General features: G+C 36.6%; 1 protein-coding gene across 1 annotated transcript in view; it reads left to right on the forward strand.

Annotated features, from left to right (window-relative positions):
- Window positions 1-17,138, forward strand: part of ATRNL1 (attractin like 1) — an 891,320-nt gene that overhangs the window by 250,469 nt on the left and 623,713 nt on the right. Inside the window, 1 exon segment of the mRNA XM_027596871.2 lies at window positions 12,281-12,374. Coding sequence (XP_027452672.2) covers window positions 12,281-12,374 — 94 coding nt within the window.

The following is a 17,138-nucleotide window of genomic DNA, read 5'->3' on the forward strand; positions in this document are numbered from 1 at the left end:
GCCAATTGACACAAACAGTTCTGAGACCGTTCTTCCACCACTGATTAAGACTGGGGTGGCAGGTATTGGGGATAATATTCATTTAGCCTTCTGAGCTTTCTGGGCAGACTTGGTGACCTTGCCAGCTCCAGCTGCCTTCTTGTCCACTGCTTTGATGACACCCACAGCAACCGTCTGTCTCATGTCACGAACAGCAAAACGGCCCAGAGGAGGATAGTCAGAGAAGCTCTCAACACACATAGGCTTGCCAGGAACCATATCAACAATGGCAGCATCACCAGATTTCAAGAACTTGGGACCATCTTCCAGCTTTTTTCCAGATCGACGATCTATTTTCTCCTTCAGCTCAGCAAACTTGCAAGCAATGTGAGCCGTGTGACAATCCAGCACAGGTGCATATCCAGCACTGATTTGGCCTGGATGGTTCAGGATAATCACCTGAGCCGTGAAGCCAGCTGCTTCCATTGGTGGGTCATTTTTGCTGTCACCAGCCACATTGCCACGACGAACATCTTTGACAGATACGTTCTTGACATTGAAGCCCACATTGTCCCCAGGAAGAGCCTCACTCAAAGCTTCATGGTGCATTTCAACAGACTTTACTTCAGTTGTAACATTGACTGGAGCAAAGGTGACCACCATCCCAGGTTTAAGAACACCAGTCTCGACTCGGCCCACAGGGACAGTACCAATACCACCAATTTTGTAGACGTCCTGGAGAGGCAGACGCAAGGGCTTGTCAGTTGGACGAGTTGGTGGCAGGATGCAATCCAGAGCTTCAAGCAGTGTGGTTCCACTGGCATTCCCATCTTTACGGGTTACTTTCCATCCCTTGAACCAAGGCATGTTAGCACTTGGCTCCAGCATGTTGTCACCGTTCCAACCAGAAATTGGCACAAATGCTACTGTGTCGGGGTTGTAGCCAATTTTCTTAATGTAGGTGCTGACTTCCTTAACGATTTCCTCGTATCTCTTCTGGCTGTAGGGTGGCTCAGTGGAATCCATCTTGTTAACACCAACAATTAGTTGTTTTACACCCAGTGTGTAAGCCAGAAGGGCATGCTCACGGGTCTGCCCATTCTTGGAGATACCGGCTTCAAATTCACCAACACCAGCAGCAACAATCAGGACAGCACAGTCAGCCTGAGATGTGCCTGTAATCATGTTTTTGATAAAGTCTCTGTGTCCTGGGGCATCAATGATGGTCACGTAATACTTGCTGGTCTCGAATTTCCACAGGGAGATATCAATGGTGATACCACGTTCACGTTCAGCTTTCAGTTTATCCAAGACCCAGGCATACTTGAAGGAGCCCTTTCCCATCTCAGCAGCCTCCTTCTCAAATTTTTCAATAGTTCTTTTGTCGATCCCGCCACATTTGTAGATCAGATGACCAGTAGTGGTAGACTTGCCCGAATCTACGTGTCCAATGACGACGATGTTGATGTGAGTCTTTTCCTTTCCCATTTTGGTTTAGGTTGAGCGGTGGTTTTCACGACACCTGTGTTCTGGCGGCAAACCCGTTGCGAAAAACTTAAGGACCATTTTTATATTTTATGTGAATTGTCTTTTTATGTTTTTTGCTCAATTTTCTGTTGAGATATTTTTATCCTCTAAATTTAATGAGAGTTCTTTAGTTATTAGGAATATTATCCATCTGTTGAACAGTTTTCTCCAATATGTGTCCTTTGGCATTGTTTATGGTGATTTTTTGTTTGTTTGTTTTTGCCATGTTGAAATCTTTATATTTTAATCTCATCAAAATTATCACTCTTGAGTTAGAGTTAGAATACTTTTTTTTTACATCCGAGTTATCCAAGTTACCTATGAAATTCTTCTGTTACTTGTATGGTTTTACTTTTTTACACATAGATCACTAAGCTTTTGGAGTTTAATTTTGTGTATGGTGTGAGGTATAAATCTAAATTTACCTTTTTCACCAGTTCTCCTATTGACATTTATTTTGAAAAATTCATTTTGATCCCTGATTTAATATACAAGCTTTTTATATTCTAAAGTTTCATATATATTTGGTTCTGTTTATGGATTTTCTATTCTACTCTGCTGATCTGTTTGACTCTTGATGTGCCAGTATTGCAGTGTTTTTATTATAGAGGACTTATAAATGTTTTAATGTCTAGTAGGCTGGTTCTTTTTTTTTTAAGCTTTTCTTTTTTACTGTTTTCCTGGCTTTTCTTGCATGTTCATCTTTTTATATGATGACTGTTATCAATTGATCAATTCCCATAAAAAACGGTATTTTTTTTTCATTTCTTTGAAGCTGTTCCTCTGTCAAATGGGTATAAAATGTGTGGCAAAAGATTAAAGAAGTAATGTGTATGAAAATACTTCAGAAATAGTACAGTCATATATTGTTACAAAATATGTTTTTATATTTTTAACATAATAACATTTTTTCAGGTTCTTTGATTCATCATCTAATATCTATTCAAGGCAATCTTTTAAAGTAACCTCATTGAAAACAATGCAGATTCATTTTGGTACAATAAAAATTCAGTCAGTTGGAATTTAAGAATTTGAACTTGAGGCAAGTAGTAATCTTTGTGAATAGCTTCTAATAATGTGTCATTCTTAAATGTCTCATTTATAGCCCAGGATCTTAATATTTTGTTCTATTTTTTTAGATGAATGAAAACCAGACTAAATAAAGTATGAGGTCAATTTTAAGGGTTTAAATACTTTTAATGGTAGTTATTAGCAGCAGTCAAGAAATCTACCCAGCTAGAGTAAGAAAATAAAATGTGACTGAAGGTTTATTCTTTTATCAAAGATAATGAAACAAGATTAAAATTACTCTTTTATAAAAGTAAACACAGAATAATAAGAATACAATTCTAGAAGTTGAGTTAAAATTTATTGAGGTGAAATTTTTAAATTTGAATATTTTTGCTTAACCCTGTTCTGTGAGGAAAAGAAAAAACTAACTTGTTTCAATATGGTTTTACTTTTTAAAATTAAATCAGAATGGAAAACTGACAAATTATGTGATTGCAGGCTTTGTGATTATAGATCAGGGATTGGCATGCTTTTTTTCCTTTAAAGAGTTAAATACTAAATTGTGTTTTTTTTGTTGTTGTTGTTTCTTTTTTAAAAATTATTTTAATGATGTTAATCACCGTACATTACATCATTAGTTTTTGATGTAGTGTTCCATGATTCATTGCTTGTCCATAACACCCAGTGCTCCATGCAGAACATGCCCTCTTTAATACCCATCACCAGGCTAACCCATGCCCCCACCCCCTGCCCCTCTAGAACCCTCAGTTTGTTTTTCAGAGTCCATCGTCTCTCATGGTTCGTCTCCCCTCCGATTTACTCCCCTTCATTGTTCTCCTCCTGCTATCTTCTTTTTTTTTTCTTAACATATATTGCATTATTTGTTTCAGAGGTACAGATCTGTGATTCAAGAGTCTTGCACAAATCACAGCACTTACCATAGCACATACCCTCCCCAATGTCTGTCACCCAGCCACCCCATCCCTCCCATACCCCCACCACTACAGCAACCCTCAGTTTGTTTCCTGAGATTAAGAATTCCTCATATCAGTGAGGTCATATGATACATGTCTTTCTCTGATTGACTTATTTCACTCAGCATAACACCCTCCAGTTCCATCCACATCGTGGCAAATGGCAAGATCTCATTCCTTTTTACGGCTGCATAATATTCCGTTGTGTACATATACCACTTCTTCTTTATCCATTCATCTGTCGATGGACATCTTGGCTCTTTCCACAGTTTGGCTATTTTGAACATTGCTGCTGTAAACATTGGGGTGCACGTACCCCTTTAGATCTCTACATTTGTATCTTTGTGGTAAATACCCAGTAGTGAAATTGCTGGATCGTATGGTAGCTCTATTTTTACCTGTTTGAGGAGCCTCAATACTGTTTTCCAGAATGGTTGCACCAGCTTGAATTCCCACCAACAGTGTAGGAGGGTTCCCCTTTCTCCACATCCCCACCAACATCTGTCGTTTCCTGACTTGTTAATTTTAGCCATTCTGACTGGTGTGAGGTGGTATCTCATTGAGGTTTTGATTTGAATTTCCCTGATGCCGAGCGATGCTGAACACTTTTACATGTGTCTGTTGGCCATTTGGATGTCTTCTTTGGAAAAATGTCTGTTCATGTCTTCGGCCCATTTCTTGATTGGATTATTTGTTCTTTGGGTATTGAGTTTGATAAGTTCTTTATAGATTTTGGATACTAGCCCTTTATCTGTTATGTCATTTGCAAATATTTTCTCCCATTCTGTCGGTTGTCTTTTGGTTTTTTAGACTGTTTCTTTTGCTGTGCAAAAGATTTTGTCTTGATGAAATCCCAATAGTTCATTTTTGCCCTTTCTTCCCTTGCCTTTGGTGATGTTTCTAGGAAGAAGTTGCTGCGGCTGAGGTCGAAGAGGTTGCTGCCTGTGTTCTCCTTTAGGATTTTGATGGACCCCTGTCTCACGTTTAGGTCTTTCAACCATTTGGAGTCTATTTTTGTGTGTGGTGTAAGGAAACGGTCCAGTTTCATTTTTCTGCATGTGGCTGTCCAGTTTTCCAAACACCATTTGTGGAAGAGCTTGTCTTTTTTCCATTGGGCATTCTTTTCTGCTTTCTCAAAGATAGGTTGACCATAGAGTTGAGGGTCCATTTTTGGGCTCTGTATTCTGTTCCATTGATCTATGTGTCTGTTTTTGTGCCAGTACCATACTGTCTTGATGATGACAGCTTTGTAATAGAGCTGGAAGTCTGGAATTGTGATGCCACCAGCTTTGCTTTTCTTTTTCAAGATTCCTCTGGCTATTCGGGGTCTCTTTGGTTCCATACAAATTTTAGGATTATTTGTTCCATTTCTTTGAAAAAAGTGGTTGGTATTTTGATGGGGATTGCATTGAATGTGTAGATTCTTCTAGGTACATTGACATCTTCACAATGTTTGTTCTTTCAATCCATGAGCTTGGAACGTTTTTCCATTTCTTTGTGTCTTCCTCAATTTCTTTCAGGAGTATTTTATAGTTTTCTGAGTACAGATCCTTTGCCTCATTGGTGAGATTTATTCCTAGGTATCTTATGGTTTTGGGTGTAATTTAAATGGGATCGACTTCTTAATTCCTCTCTCTTCTGTCTTATTGTTGGTGTATAGGAATGCCACTGATTTCTGTGCACTGATTTTATATCCTGCCACTTTACTGAATTCCTGTAGGAGTTCTAGCAGTTTTGAGGTGGAGTCTTTTTGCTTTTCCACATAAAGTATTATATCATCTGCAAAGAGTGAGAGTTTGACTTCCTCTTTGCCGATTTGGATGCCTTTGATTTCTTTTTGTTGTCTGATTGCTGTGCCTAGGACTTCTAATATTATGTTGAATACCAGTGGTGACAGTGGACATCCCTGCCGCGTTACTGATCTTAGGGGGAAAGCTCTCAGCTTTTCCCCATTGAGAATGATATTTGCTGTAGGTTTTTCATAGATGGCTTTTATGATATTGAGGTATGTACCCTCTATCCCTATACTCGGAAGAGTTTGGATCAAGAAAGGATGCTGTACTTTGTCAATGCTTTTTCCTGCATCTATTGAGAGGATCATATGATTCTTCTTCTTTCTTTTGTTAATGTATTGTATCATGTTGATTGATTTGCGGATTTTGAACCAACCTTGCAGCCCAGGGATAAATCCCACTTGGTCATGGTGAATAATCCTTTATTGTATTGTTGGATCCTAGTGGCTAGTATTTTGGTGAGAATTTTTGCATCCATGTTCATTAAGGATATTGGTCTGTAATTCTCCTTTCTGATGGGGTCTTTGCTGCTTTTGGGATCAAGGTAATGCTGGCCTCATAAAATGAGTTTGGAAGTTTTCCTTCCATTTCTATTTTTTGGAACAGTTTCAGGAGAATAGGTATTAATTCTTCTTTAAATGTTTGGTAGAATTCCCCTGGGAAGCCATCTGACCCTGGGCTTTTGTTTGTTGGGAGATTTTTGTTGACTGCTTCAATTTCCTTAGTGGTTATAGGTCTGTTCAGGTTTTCTCTTTCTTCCTCGTTCAATTTTGGAAGTTGATACATCTCTAGGAATGCATCCATTTCTTCCAGGTTATCTAATTTGCTTGCATAGAGTTGCTCATAATATGTTCTTATAATTGTTTGTATTTCTTTGGTGTTGGTTGTGATCTCTCCTCTTTCATTCATGATTTTGTTGATTTGGGTCATTTCTCTTTTCTTTTTGATAAGTCTGGCCAGGGGTTTATCAATCTTGTTAATTCTTTCAAAGAACCAGCTCCTAGTTTCGTTGATCTGTTCTACTGTTCTTTTGGTTTCTATTTCATTGATTTCTGCGCTGATCTTGATTATTTCCTCCTCCTGCTGGGTTTAGGCTTCCTTTGCTGTTTTTTCTCTAGCTCCTTTAGGTGTAGGGTTAGGTTGTGTATTTGAGACCTTTCTTGTTTCTTGCGAAAGGCTTGTATTGCTATAGACTTTCCTCTCAGGACTGCCTTTGCTGTATCCCAAAGATTTTGAACAGTTGTGTTTTCATTTTCATTGGTTTCCATGAATTTTTAAATTCTTGTTTAATTTCCTGGTTGACCCATTCATTCTTTAGTAGGATATTCTTTAGCCTCCATGTATTGAGTTCTTTCCGACTTTCCTCTTGTGATTGAGTTCTATTTTCAAAGCATTGTGGTCTGAAAATATGCAGGGAACAATCCCAATCTTTTGGTACCAGTTGAGACCTGATTTGTGACCTATGATGTGATCAATTCTGGAGAATGTTCCATGGGCACTAGAGAAGAATGTGTATTCCGTTGCTTTGGGATGGAATGTTCTGAATATGTCCGTGAAGTCCGCTTGGTCCGGTGTGTCATTTAAAGTCTTTATTTCCTTGTTGATCTTTTGCTTAGATGATCTGTCCATTTCAATCAGGGGGTGTTAAAGTCCCCCACTATTTTTGTATTGTTGTCAATGTGTTTCTTTGCTTTTGTTATTAATTGCCTTATATAATTGGCTGCTCCCATGTTAGGGGCATAGATATTTACAATTGTTAGATCTTCTTGTTGGATAGACCCCTTAAGTAGGATATAGTATCCTTCCTCATCTCTTATTACAGTGTTTGTTTTAAAATCTAATTTGTCTGATATAAGGATTGCCACCCCAGCTTTTTTTTGGTGTCCGTTAGCATGGTAAATGGTTTTCCACCCCCTCACTTTCAATCTGGGGGTGTCTTTGGGTCTAAAATGAGTCTCTTGCAGACAGCATATGGATGGGTCTTGTTTTTTAATCCAATCTGGTAGCCTGTGTCTTTTGATTGGGGCATTTAGCCCATTTACATTCAGGGTAAGTATTGAAAGGTATGAATTTAGTGCCCTTGTATTGCCTGTAAGGTGACTGTTACTGTATATTGTCTGTGTTCCTTTCTGGTCTATGCTGCTTTTAGGCTCTCTCTTTGCTTAGAGGACCCCTTTCAATATTTCTTGTACGGCTGGTTTCGTGTTTGCAAATTCCTTTAGCTTTTGTTTGTCCTGGAAGCTTTTTATCTCTCCTATTTTCAATGACAGCCTAGCTGGATACAGTATTCTTGGCTGCATATTTTTCTCCTTTAGCGCTCTGAAGATATCATGCCAGTCCTTTCTGGCCTGCCAGGTCTCTGTGGATAGGTCTGTTGCCAATCTAAAGTTTCTACCTTTATATGTTACATATCTCTTCTCCCGAGCTGCTTTTAGGATTTTCTCTTTTTCTCTGAGACTCGTAAGTTTTACTATTAGATATCGGGGTGTTGACCTATTTTTATTGATTTTGAGAGGGGTTCTCTGTGTCTTCTGGATTTTGATGCCTGTTTCCTTCCCCACATTAGGGAAGTTCTCTGTTATAATTTGCTCCAGTATACCTTCTGCTCCTCTCTTTCTTCTTCTTCTGGGATCCCAGTTATTCTAATGTTGTTTCATCTTATGGTATAGCTTATCTCTCAAATTCTGCCCTCGTGATCGAGTGGTTGTTTATCTCTCTTTTCCCTAGCTTCTTTATTTTCCATCATTTGGTCTTCTATATTGCTAATTCTCTCTTCTGCCTCATTTATCCTAGCAGTTAGTGCCTCCATTTTTGATTGCAACTTGTTAATAGCCTTTTTTATTTCGATTTGGTTAGATTTTAGTTCTTTTATTTCTCCAGGAAGGGTTTCTCTGATAACTTCCATCCTTTTTACAAGCCCAGCTAGTATCTTTAAAATCATGAATTTGAACTCTGGGTCCAACATTGTACTCATGTCCGTATTGAGTAGGTCCCTGGCAGATGGTACTACCTCTTGTTCTTTTTGCTGAGGTGATTTCTTTCATCTTATCATTTTGTCCAGAGGAGATTAGATGAATGAGAGAACAAAATGGTAACAGGTTTACAATGTCCCCAGAAAATATACTCTAAACAAATCAGAAAAGACCTTCCAGTAAGTGGTCGCTTTTCTGTTTAGAGAGTTTTTGCTACTCTCTTCTTCGATCTTCTGTTGAGTTCGTAGGTGTTCAGAATGGTTTGATCCCTATTCAGCTGAATTCCTGAGGTCAGACGAAATCCAGGTCTCCTACTCCTCCGCCATCTTGCTCCGCCTCCATAAATTGTGTTTTTTGTGGGCTACTTATTGTTGCTGCCTCTGCCTCATCTGCCTCCTTCTCCTTCCCTCCTTTATCTCCACCTTTACCTCCTTGTCTTTCTTCACAATCCTTTAAAAATGTAAAAACCATTCTTAGCTTATAAAAAATAGGAAATGGGCCAGATTTGGCCCCAGGGATATAGTTAGAATAGATGGTGAGAGTTTCTCCTTTCAATTTTTGAATATTTTGGACAGCTTTGGAATATAAAATATAAATCTTACAGCCCTCTTCGCACTTTATGACTTTCTAACCAATACTGAAATCCTTGACACTGTGCCATTTGCTTGAAGGTTCCAGTTACTTAAGTTCTAGATTCGTATTTGCTACTTTTTTTTTTTAAAGATTTATTTATTTATTTGAGAGAGAGATCACACAAGCAGGGAGAGGCGTGGAGGCGCAGAGGGAGAGGGAGAGAGAATCCTCAAGCAGACTCCCCGCTGAGCACGGAATCTGTTGAAGGGGCTCTATCCCACGACCCTGAGACCATGACCTGAGTTGAAATCAAGAGTCTGATGCTCAACCAACTGAGCCACCCAGGCGCTCCTTGTTTGCCATCTTTTTTTTCTTTTTTTTAAGATTTTATTTATTTATTCATGAGAGACAGCGAGAGAGAGTGAGAGAGAGTAGAGGGAGAAGCAGGCTCCCAAGGAGCAGGGAGCCTGATTCGGGACTCGATCCCAGGACCCTGGGATCATGACCTGAACCGAAGGCAGATGCCCAACCATCTGAGCCACCCAGGCCCCCTTGTTTGCCATCTTAATTACAGTTCTAGAGCAGTTCCTTACACCCCACACCAATTAGTAAATACTGGATCTACAGCTGAATAACTGAGTTTCACTACTCACTCTTTATTTAGGCAAGTACAGGTGTCAAATATTCTGACGAAAAGTAATCTGTGTGTGTCCGATTGATGGCCTATTTTTAATTACGAGAACTATCACTTTTTCAGTAGAAAAAAAATCACAGTCTCTCAACAACAGGTCCATAGCAATAGTTGTAATTTTGGCATTTTTAATGAGAAAATTCAGATTGGTAAGATATTGTTGGTATCAACATTTCATGTTTATATAAAAAAGAAACAGCTGTATTCAGTTTCCCCTTTTCATAAACCACACATTGGTGAAAATTTGGGCTTAGAGTTGTAAATAAAAATGTAAGTTTGAAGAATAGAATTTTAGATCAGCTATTTGAACATTTGCCTTTGGTCAGAATTCTTACTCCTTTGAAATATAATGTATAGCATATCTACTAAATATTAAGTATAATATGCTAGAAGTATACAAAGCATATTAAATTGACATGATTTCCTAACCTCCAGAAATTATTGTTATAGGTATTCAACAGATAGCAAGGATGTAGAAATGAAAGGGACTTTTGCACATAAACTGACTTAGAAACAAGGGCTGCCAATCATGACTGCTTTTCGGTTTCATGTTTCTAGGTATATTCTTCATATACAACTTGTTAGAATAACCCTTATAGGATCTTTTTTTTCCCCCTATCCTTATTGTTCAGTCTTGGTTTTATGTTGATATTGCACCTTTATATTGTAGGGGAACAGAAATAACATGTGACCACATAGTGTCCCTTTAGTGTATGTCTTTGCTATAAAATCATCATCATATAAAATTTGCCAAACAAGAGGCCACTGTATGATGATTTCATAGGTGCTTATTCAGCATAAAAAGATAACCTCAAATGCTCACAACAGAATAATTTCAACACTGTCATGAAGTATAAATTTTAAACAATTGAATTTAAAATACATTTGTGCCATTTTAGCCTGAAGTATAGAACCACAAGGGAATTCTTTCAAAATGAGCTCACAATAAAAGGTATTTTAACACAATTTTTTTTTGTCTCAGGAATTATTAAAGCTACTATACAATGATAATTCTTTTAAGGAACTCTGCAAACATAACTCTTAGTTCTGCCATAACGGGTAAATAAAAGGTTTATCTAAGTTTTAAAATATTAATGTGCATCATTATTTTTAGTAAAGTTCTGAATATAAAATAATATTAATATGAACCTCTGCAAGTAATATTAAGATATCATGGTATATTCATTTACTATTTATGAAATTACATGTTATCAGTATATCTTAGGGTCCCGTAATTGCTCGCTGTTCATTTATTTTATTCCCTGCAATACTGTACCTTGTCATTCATTTCTGCAATTCTCACATCGTGGGTTTCTATAGTTAATTCTACAAACTTAAAGGAAAACTATGCTGATTTATTTAAATATTCTTTAGGAAGAAAAAGAATCATACTTTTATATGGAAATTTCTTCTAGCCAAAAAAACCATGTTGTTAAGAATCTACCTAGTACCAAAACATACTTTATATGTTTGTGTAGGGGTGTGTGTATTTACTTTATATTAATTATCTATTTTTTCAAAGCAAAAAATCATAAACAATTAGCAAGATGCTTAGGGTTCTAGAATATTTTATATTTTGATTAAAACCAGTGACTCACTACTTTTTATATATGTATGTAAATCAAGGAAAAGCCACATTGTTTCATTTATATCAGAGAGTGGTTTAACTAGCTGGAGGCTGCAGGCACACAGTTCTCACTGAAGGTTTTTGAAAGGGCTAGTAGCATGGTTGGCCTGTTTTCTTTAGATTGTCTCAGGATAGTCAAATGCATTGTGCCTAGAAATACCAATGGTAGGAAGATCAGATATATCACTGTATTAGTGTCAGTAAGAGAAGGTGAATGACAATGCTATTCCACCAATTACAGTGGTTACCACAATGAAAAGGAGGGGTCAGATATAGGAGAGATTGTGCACGCTGAAATAGAACCTACCAATTGTTGGGATGTTGGATACAATAAGTATGGAGTTTGTGTCCCAAATAATTGGAATGCTACTCTTTAACAAGGAAAGCAAAGTAAGAAGATGAAATGAGTTCATCTGAACCAAATTGACTGTGTGTAACTATTATGCCCTGGAATGTTTCAATTAATATTCTGGAATATTAAAACTGAGAATGATCTCAGAAGCCTAATAAGATGATTTGGGGGCAATAAAGAGGCATGCTTTTTTTACATGATATATAATTATATTTTTATTTTTGTTGGCAGTGTAATAGTAGTAGAAGTAATAGCTGTATTTATTAAGTGCTTAATATGTGTTAGATATTTAAAAATACATGATCTCATTTAATCTTCACATCAGTACTAAGAGTGAAGTATTATTTTTGTTTGTTTGTTTGTTTGTTTTTTTACAGATGAATAAATTAAAGCAGAGAAGTTAAATAAATTGCCCAAGGTAGCTTGGTGATTATATATGTACATTTTGAATCTAAGCTGTTTGACTCCAAAACTCTTGTGCTCTTTGAAATTCATTTCATTAAATAGATGTACCAAATGAGAAATGGAAAGCAGCCCAAAGAGGAATGGGATAATACCTGGATCCATACTAAACTTCAGGATACCCCAAAGACTTTGAAGAGTTTCACAAAATTTTTAAATAAGTGAATTTACTTCCCTTTAATAAAAAATAACTTATATGGTAACTCTAGTTTTTCGATGGTCAGGGGAAAATATGCAGTATAAAAATAAAACCCTGAATGAAATGTGATGTATGTTTGTGATGGAGAATATTCAGTATCATTTCCATTTTAACTTACAGCTTGTACATGCAGTGGCCATGCAAATATTTGTCACATGCACACAGGAAAATGTTTCTGCACAACTAAAGGAATCAAAGGTGATCAATGCCAATTGTAAGTAAAAATGACTTTTTTGAACTTTGGTGGGTTGAACTTTTGCTGTAAAGTAATTAGTATAGGCTTTGCTTTTTAAGTTTAGTGTTGTGCTAGTTAAGCAACCAATATTATTTTAAACTGGCTTTACTTGCATTTTATCAATTCTCATAAAAAGTTAAGCCTTTTAAAAATGGCAGTTTTGTGGAGGCTTTAGCAGAACCCATAGAATATGTTTGTCTTTGGTATCTCTCTAAAAAAAGAAACATTCTTAATTTTTTTGGAAAACACATACATTAAATTTTTATTTTATTTTATGATTATCTTCCATAGTTTGTTAAATAATAAATCGTATGTTTCTTGCCCTTCTTTTGAATCTGTCATTATTAATTATAACTGTAGTTATTTAAGCCTTTCAAGTGGTTCCTTACACTTCTTTTTCTCTTTCACTAGACATGAACTTACTCTTGTTACTCAGCTTTCAATAGTTTTATGATTGATTTTTGTCCTTTTATAATTTAATTGTTATTCTCAAGATTTATCCTCCCCCTCAAAAAAATTAACCCCAAAATGCAGTTGTCTCATGGTATCTAAACATTCTTTTTTTTCTAATTTATATATGCCATATAATGTTAAATTAATTTTTGTTTTGGAGTTGTATAAATGCACTTACATTAGGTATAAATGTACTATATTTGACACAAATCATCAACTCTAACTAGTAACTGTAAAATTATGAAAAATTGATAAAGGTTTCTCTAAAACTTTTATATCCAAAGAAGTCTGTTAACTTGGAAAATGATCATTTTCTTTCTTTTTATTTAAGAAAATATATTATTTGCTATAGAATTATTTTAAACATTTAAAGTTAGATGATCATGTCTTTGTCTAACCACTGAGGTGTCATAGGTTTTCAACTTCAGAGAAGGTGAGCAGAACCATTTTTTATTCCTTCTCCATAGTCTCTAAACTTTAAAAGGAGGTGAAAGGATAAAGATCTTAGGGAAATTCCATTAATGAAGGCTATTTTGGTCTCAATACCAGTGCATTAAAATCAGAGTTCTGTGTTCTAAGACAGAGATACTACTAATATTTTGATGAATACAAAATTCGTAAGTAGGGCCGCCTTCTTGGGTGTGTGCCTAGAAGGGCATCATGCTTGGTTTAATGCACTACTATCACCATCTTGAAATTCTTAATAAATTTTTAACAAGATTCTTACATTTTTATTTGTGCTGCTTCTTGCCTCACTCTCCCCTACCACGAATTATGTATCAGGTTCTGGTCATAAACAAGAAATATTTAATTTTTGTTCTAAGATTCTATTATTTCATCAATTAAAACTGACAACTTTAATTTGTACTATATTTTTGCTTAAGTGATATAACCATCTATAATAATTATCTCTTTTAATGTGATGTGGTACTTTCATAAGATACTTTTATTTCTAGATAAGTGAGAGCAGTATATTAATTCATTGAAATGATGGGAGTATACACTTAGAAATACAGAGTAACAGGGTTTGGCATATGTATGAAATAGTAGAAAAATAAATTATATAGTTCTGAATGATGAAAGTACATTTTGCCCTAGTTCTTATTTATGATTTTTGTAAGCAAGGGAAAAATTGGAATACTAATTTGTACAGTATTTTGTAGATAGCCTTTCTAGATAGAATTATATTCATTATTTTTTGTTTGTTTGTTTTATTTATTTGGCTTTTGAGTACTGGGCAGTGAAAATATCATCATCATTTTAAAGCAATTATTTTTTACAGTGTGCTTATACTGAAAAAAAAACATTCTTGTTAGGAAGCAAAGCTTGTCATTCAAATCGCTAAATAATTATTGAGTGCTTGTACTATTTTGTTTATATTATGTTATGTTAATCACCATACATTACATCATTAGTTTTTGATGTAATGTTCCATGATTGATTGTCTGTGTATAATACCCAGTGCTCCATGTAGATCATGCCCTCTTTAATACCCATCATCAGGCTAACCAATCCTCCCACCCCCCTCCCCTCTAGAACCCTCAGTTTGTTTTTCAGAGTCCATAGTCTCTCATGGTTCGTCTCCATCTCCGACTGCCCCCCTTCATACCTCCCCACCTGCTATCTTCTTCTTTTTAAAAATTTTTTTAACATATAATGTATTATTTGTTTCAGAGGTAAAGATCTGTGATTCAACAGACTTGCACAATTTACAGCGCTCACCATAGCACATACCCTCCCCAATGTCTATCACCCAGCCACCCCATCCCTCCCACCCCTAGCACTCCAGCAACCCTCAGTTTGTTTCCTGAGATTAAGAATTCCTCATATCAGTGAGGTCATATGATACATGTCTTTCTCTGATTGAGTAATTTCGCTCAGCATAACACCCTCCAGTTCCATCCACGTTGTTGCAAATGGCAAAATTTCATTCCTTTTGATGGCTGCATAATATTCCTATGTGTATATATATATATATATATATATATATATATATATATATATATACCACATCTTCTTTTTCCATTCATCTCTCGATGGACATCTTGGCTCTTTCCACAGTTTGGCTATTGTGGACATTGCTGCTATAAACATTGGGGTGCATGTACCCCTTTCGGGTCCCTACATTTGTATCTTTGGGGTAAATACCCAGTAGTACAATTGCTGGATCGTATGGTAGTTCTGTTTTCAACTTTTTGAGGAGCCTCCATACTGTTTTCCACAGTGGCTACACCAGCTTGCATTCCCACCAACAGTGTAGGAGGTTTCCCCTTTCTCCGCATCACTGCCAACACCTGTCGTTTCCTGACTTTTCAATTTTAGCCATTCTCACTGGTGTGAGGTGATATCTCAGTGAGGTTTTGATTTGGATTTCCCTGATGCCGAGCTACGTTGAGCACTTTTTCATATGTCTGTTGGCCATTTGGATGTCTTCTTTAGAAAAATGTCTGTTCATGTCTTCTTCCCAATTCTTGATTGGATCATTTGTTCTTTGGGTATTGAGTTTAAGAAGGTCTTTATAGATTTTGGTTACTAACCCTTTATGTGATATGTCATTTGCAAATACCTTCGCCCATTCTGTCGGTTGTCTTTTGGTTTTGTGGACTGTTTCTTTTGCTGTGCAAAAGCTTTTTATCTTGATGGGGTCCCAATAGTTCATTTTTACCCTTGCTTCCCTTGCCTTTGGCAATGTTTCTAGGAAGAAGTTGCTGCGGCTGAGGTCAAAGAGGTTGCTGCCTGTGTTCTCCTTTAGGATTTTGATGGACTCCTGACTCACATTGAGGTCTTTCAACCATTTGGGTCTATTTTTGTGTGTGGTGTAAGGAAATGGTCCAGTTTCATTCTTCTGCATGTGGCTGTCCAATTTTCCCAACACCATTTGTTGAAGAGACTTTTTTCCACTGGACATTCCTGCTTTGTCAAAGATTATTTGACCATAGAGTTGAGAGTCCATTCCTGGGCTCTCTTTTCTGTTCCATTGATGTGTCTATTTTTGTGCCAGTACCATACTGTCTTGATGATGACAGCTTTGTAATAGAGCTGGAAGTCCGGAATTGTGATGCCGCCAGCTTTGCTTTTCTTTTTCAACATTCCTCTGGCTATTCAGGGTCTTTTCTGGTTCCATACACATTTTAGGATTATTTGTTCCATTTCTTTAAAAAAAGTTGATGGTATTTTGATAGAGATTGCTTTGAATGTGTAGATTGCTCTAGGTAGCATTGACATCTCATTTGTTCTTCCAATCCATGAGCATGGAAGGTTTTTCCATTTCTTTGTGTCTTCCTCAATTCGTTTCATGAGTATTTTATAGTTTTCTGAGTACAGATCCTTTGCCTCTTTGGTTAGATTTATTCCTAGGTATCTTATGGTTTTGGGTGCAATTGTAAATGGGATCGGCTCCTTAATTTCTCTGTCTTCTGTCTTGTTGTTGGTGTATAGGAATGCCACTGATTTCTGTGTATTGATTTTATATCCTGCCACTTGACTGAATTCCTGTATGAGTTCTAGCAGTTTTGGGGTGGAGTCTTTTGGGTTTTGCACCTAAAGTAACATATCATCTGTAAAGAGTGAGAGTTTGACTTCTTTACCGATTTGGATGCCTTTGATTTCTTTTTGTTTTCTGATTGCTGTGGCTAGGACTTCTAATACTATGTTGAATAGCAGTGGTGATAGTGGACATCCCTGCCGCGTTCCTGACCTTATGGGGAAAGCTCTCAGCTTTTCCCCATTGAGAATGATATTCGCTGTAGGTTTTTCATAGATGGCTTTTATGATATTGAGGTATGTATCCTCTATCCCTATACTCTGAAGAGGTTTGATCAAGCAAGAATGCTGTACTTTCTCAAATTCTTTTTCTGCATCAATTGAGAAGATCATATGGTTCTTGTTCTTTCTTTTATTAATGTATTTAATCACGTTGATTGATTTGCGGATGTTGAATCAACCTTGCAGGCCAGGGATAAATACCACTTGGTCATGGTGAATAATCCTTTTAATGTACTGTTGGATCCTATTGGCTAGTATTTTGGTGAGAATTTTTGCATCCATGTTTATCAAGGATATTGGTCTGTCATTCTTTCTGATGGGGTCTTTGCTGGTTTTGGGATCAAGGTAATGGTGGCCTCATAAAATGCGTTTGGAAGTTTTCCTTCCATATCTATTTTTTAGAATGGTTTCAGAAGAATAGATATTAATTCTTCTTTAAATGTTTGGTAGAATTCCCCTGGGAAGCCATCTGGCCCTGGGCTTTTGTTTGTTGGGAGATTTTTGATGACTGCTTCAATTTCCTTA

Source organism: Zalophus californianus, chromosome 15, assembly GCF_009762305.2.
Source record: "Zalophus californianus isolate mZalCal1 chromosome 15, mZalCal1.pri.v2, whole genome shotgun sequence".
Taxonomy (NCBI): Eukaryota; Metazoa; Chordata; class Mammalia; order Carnivora; family Otariidae; genus Zalophus; species Zalophus californianus.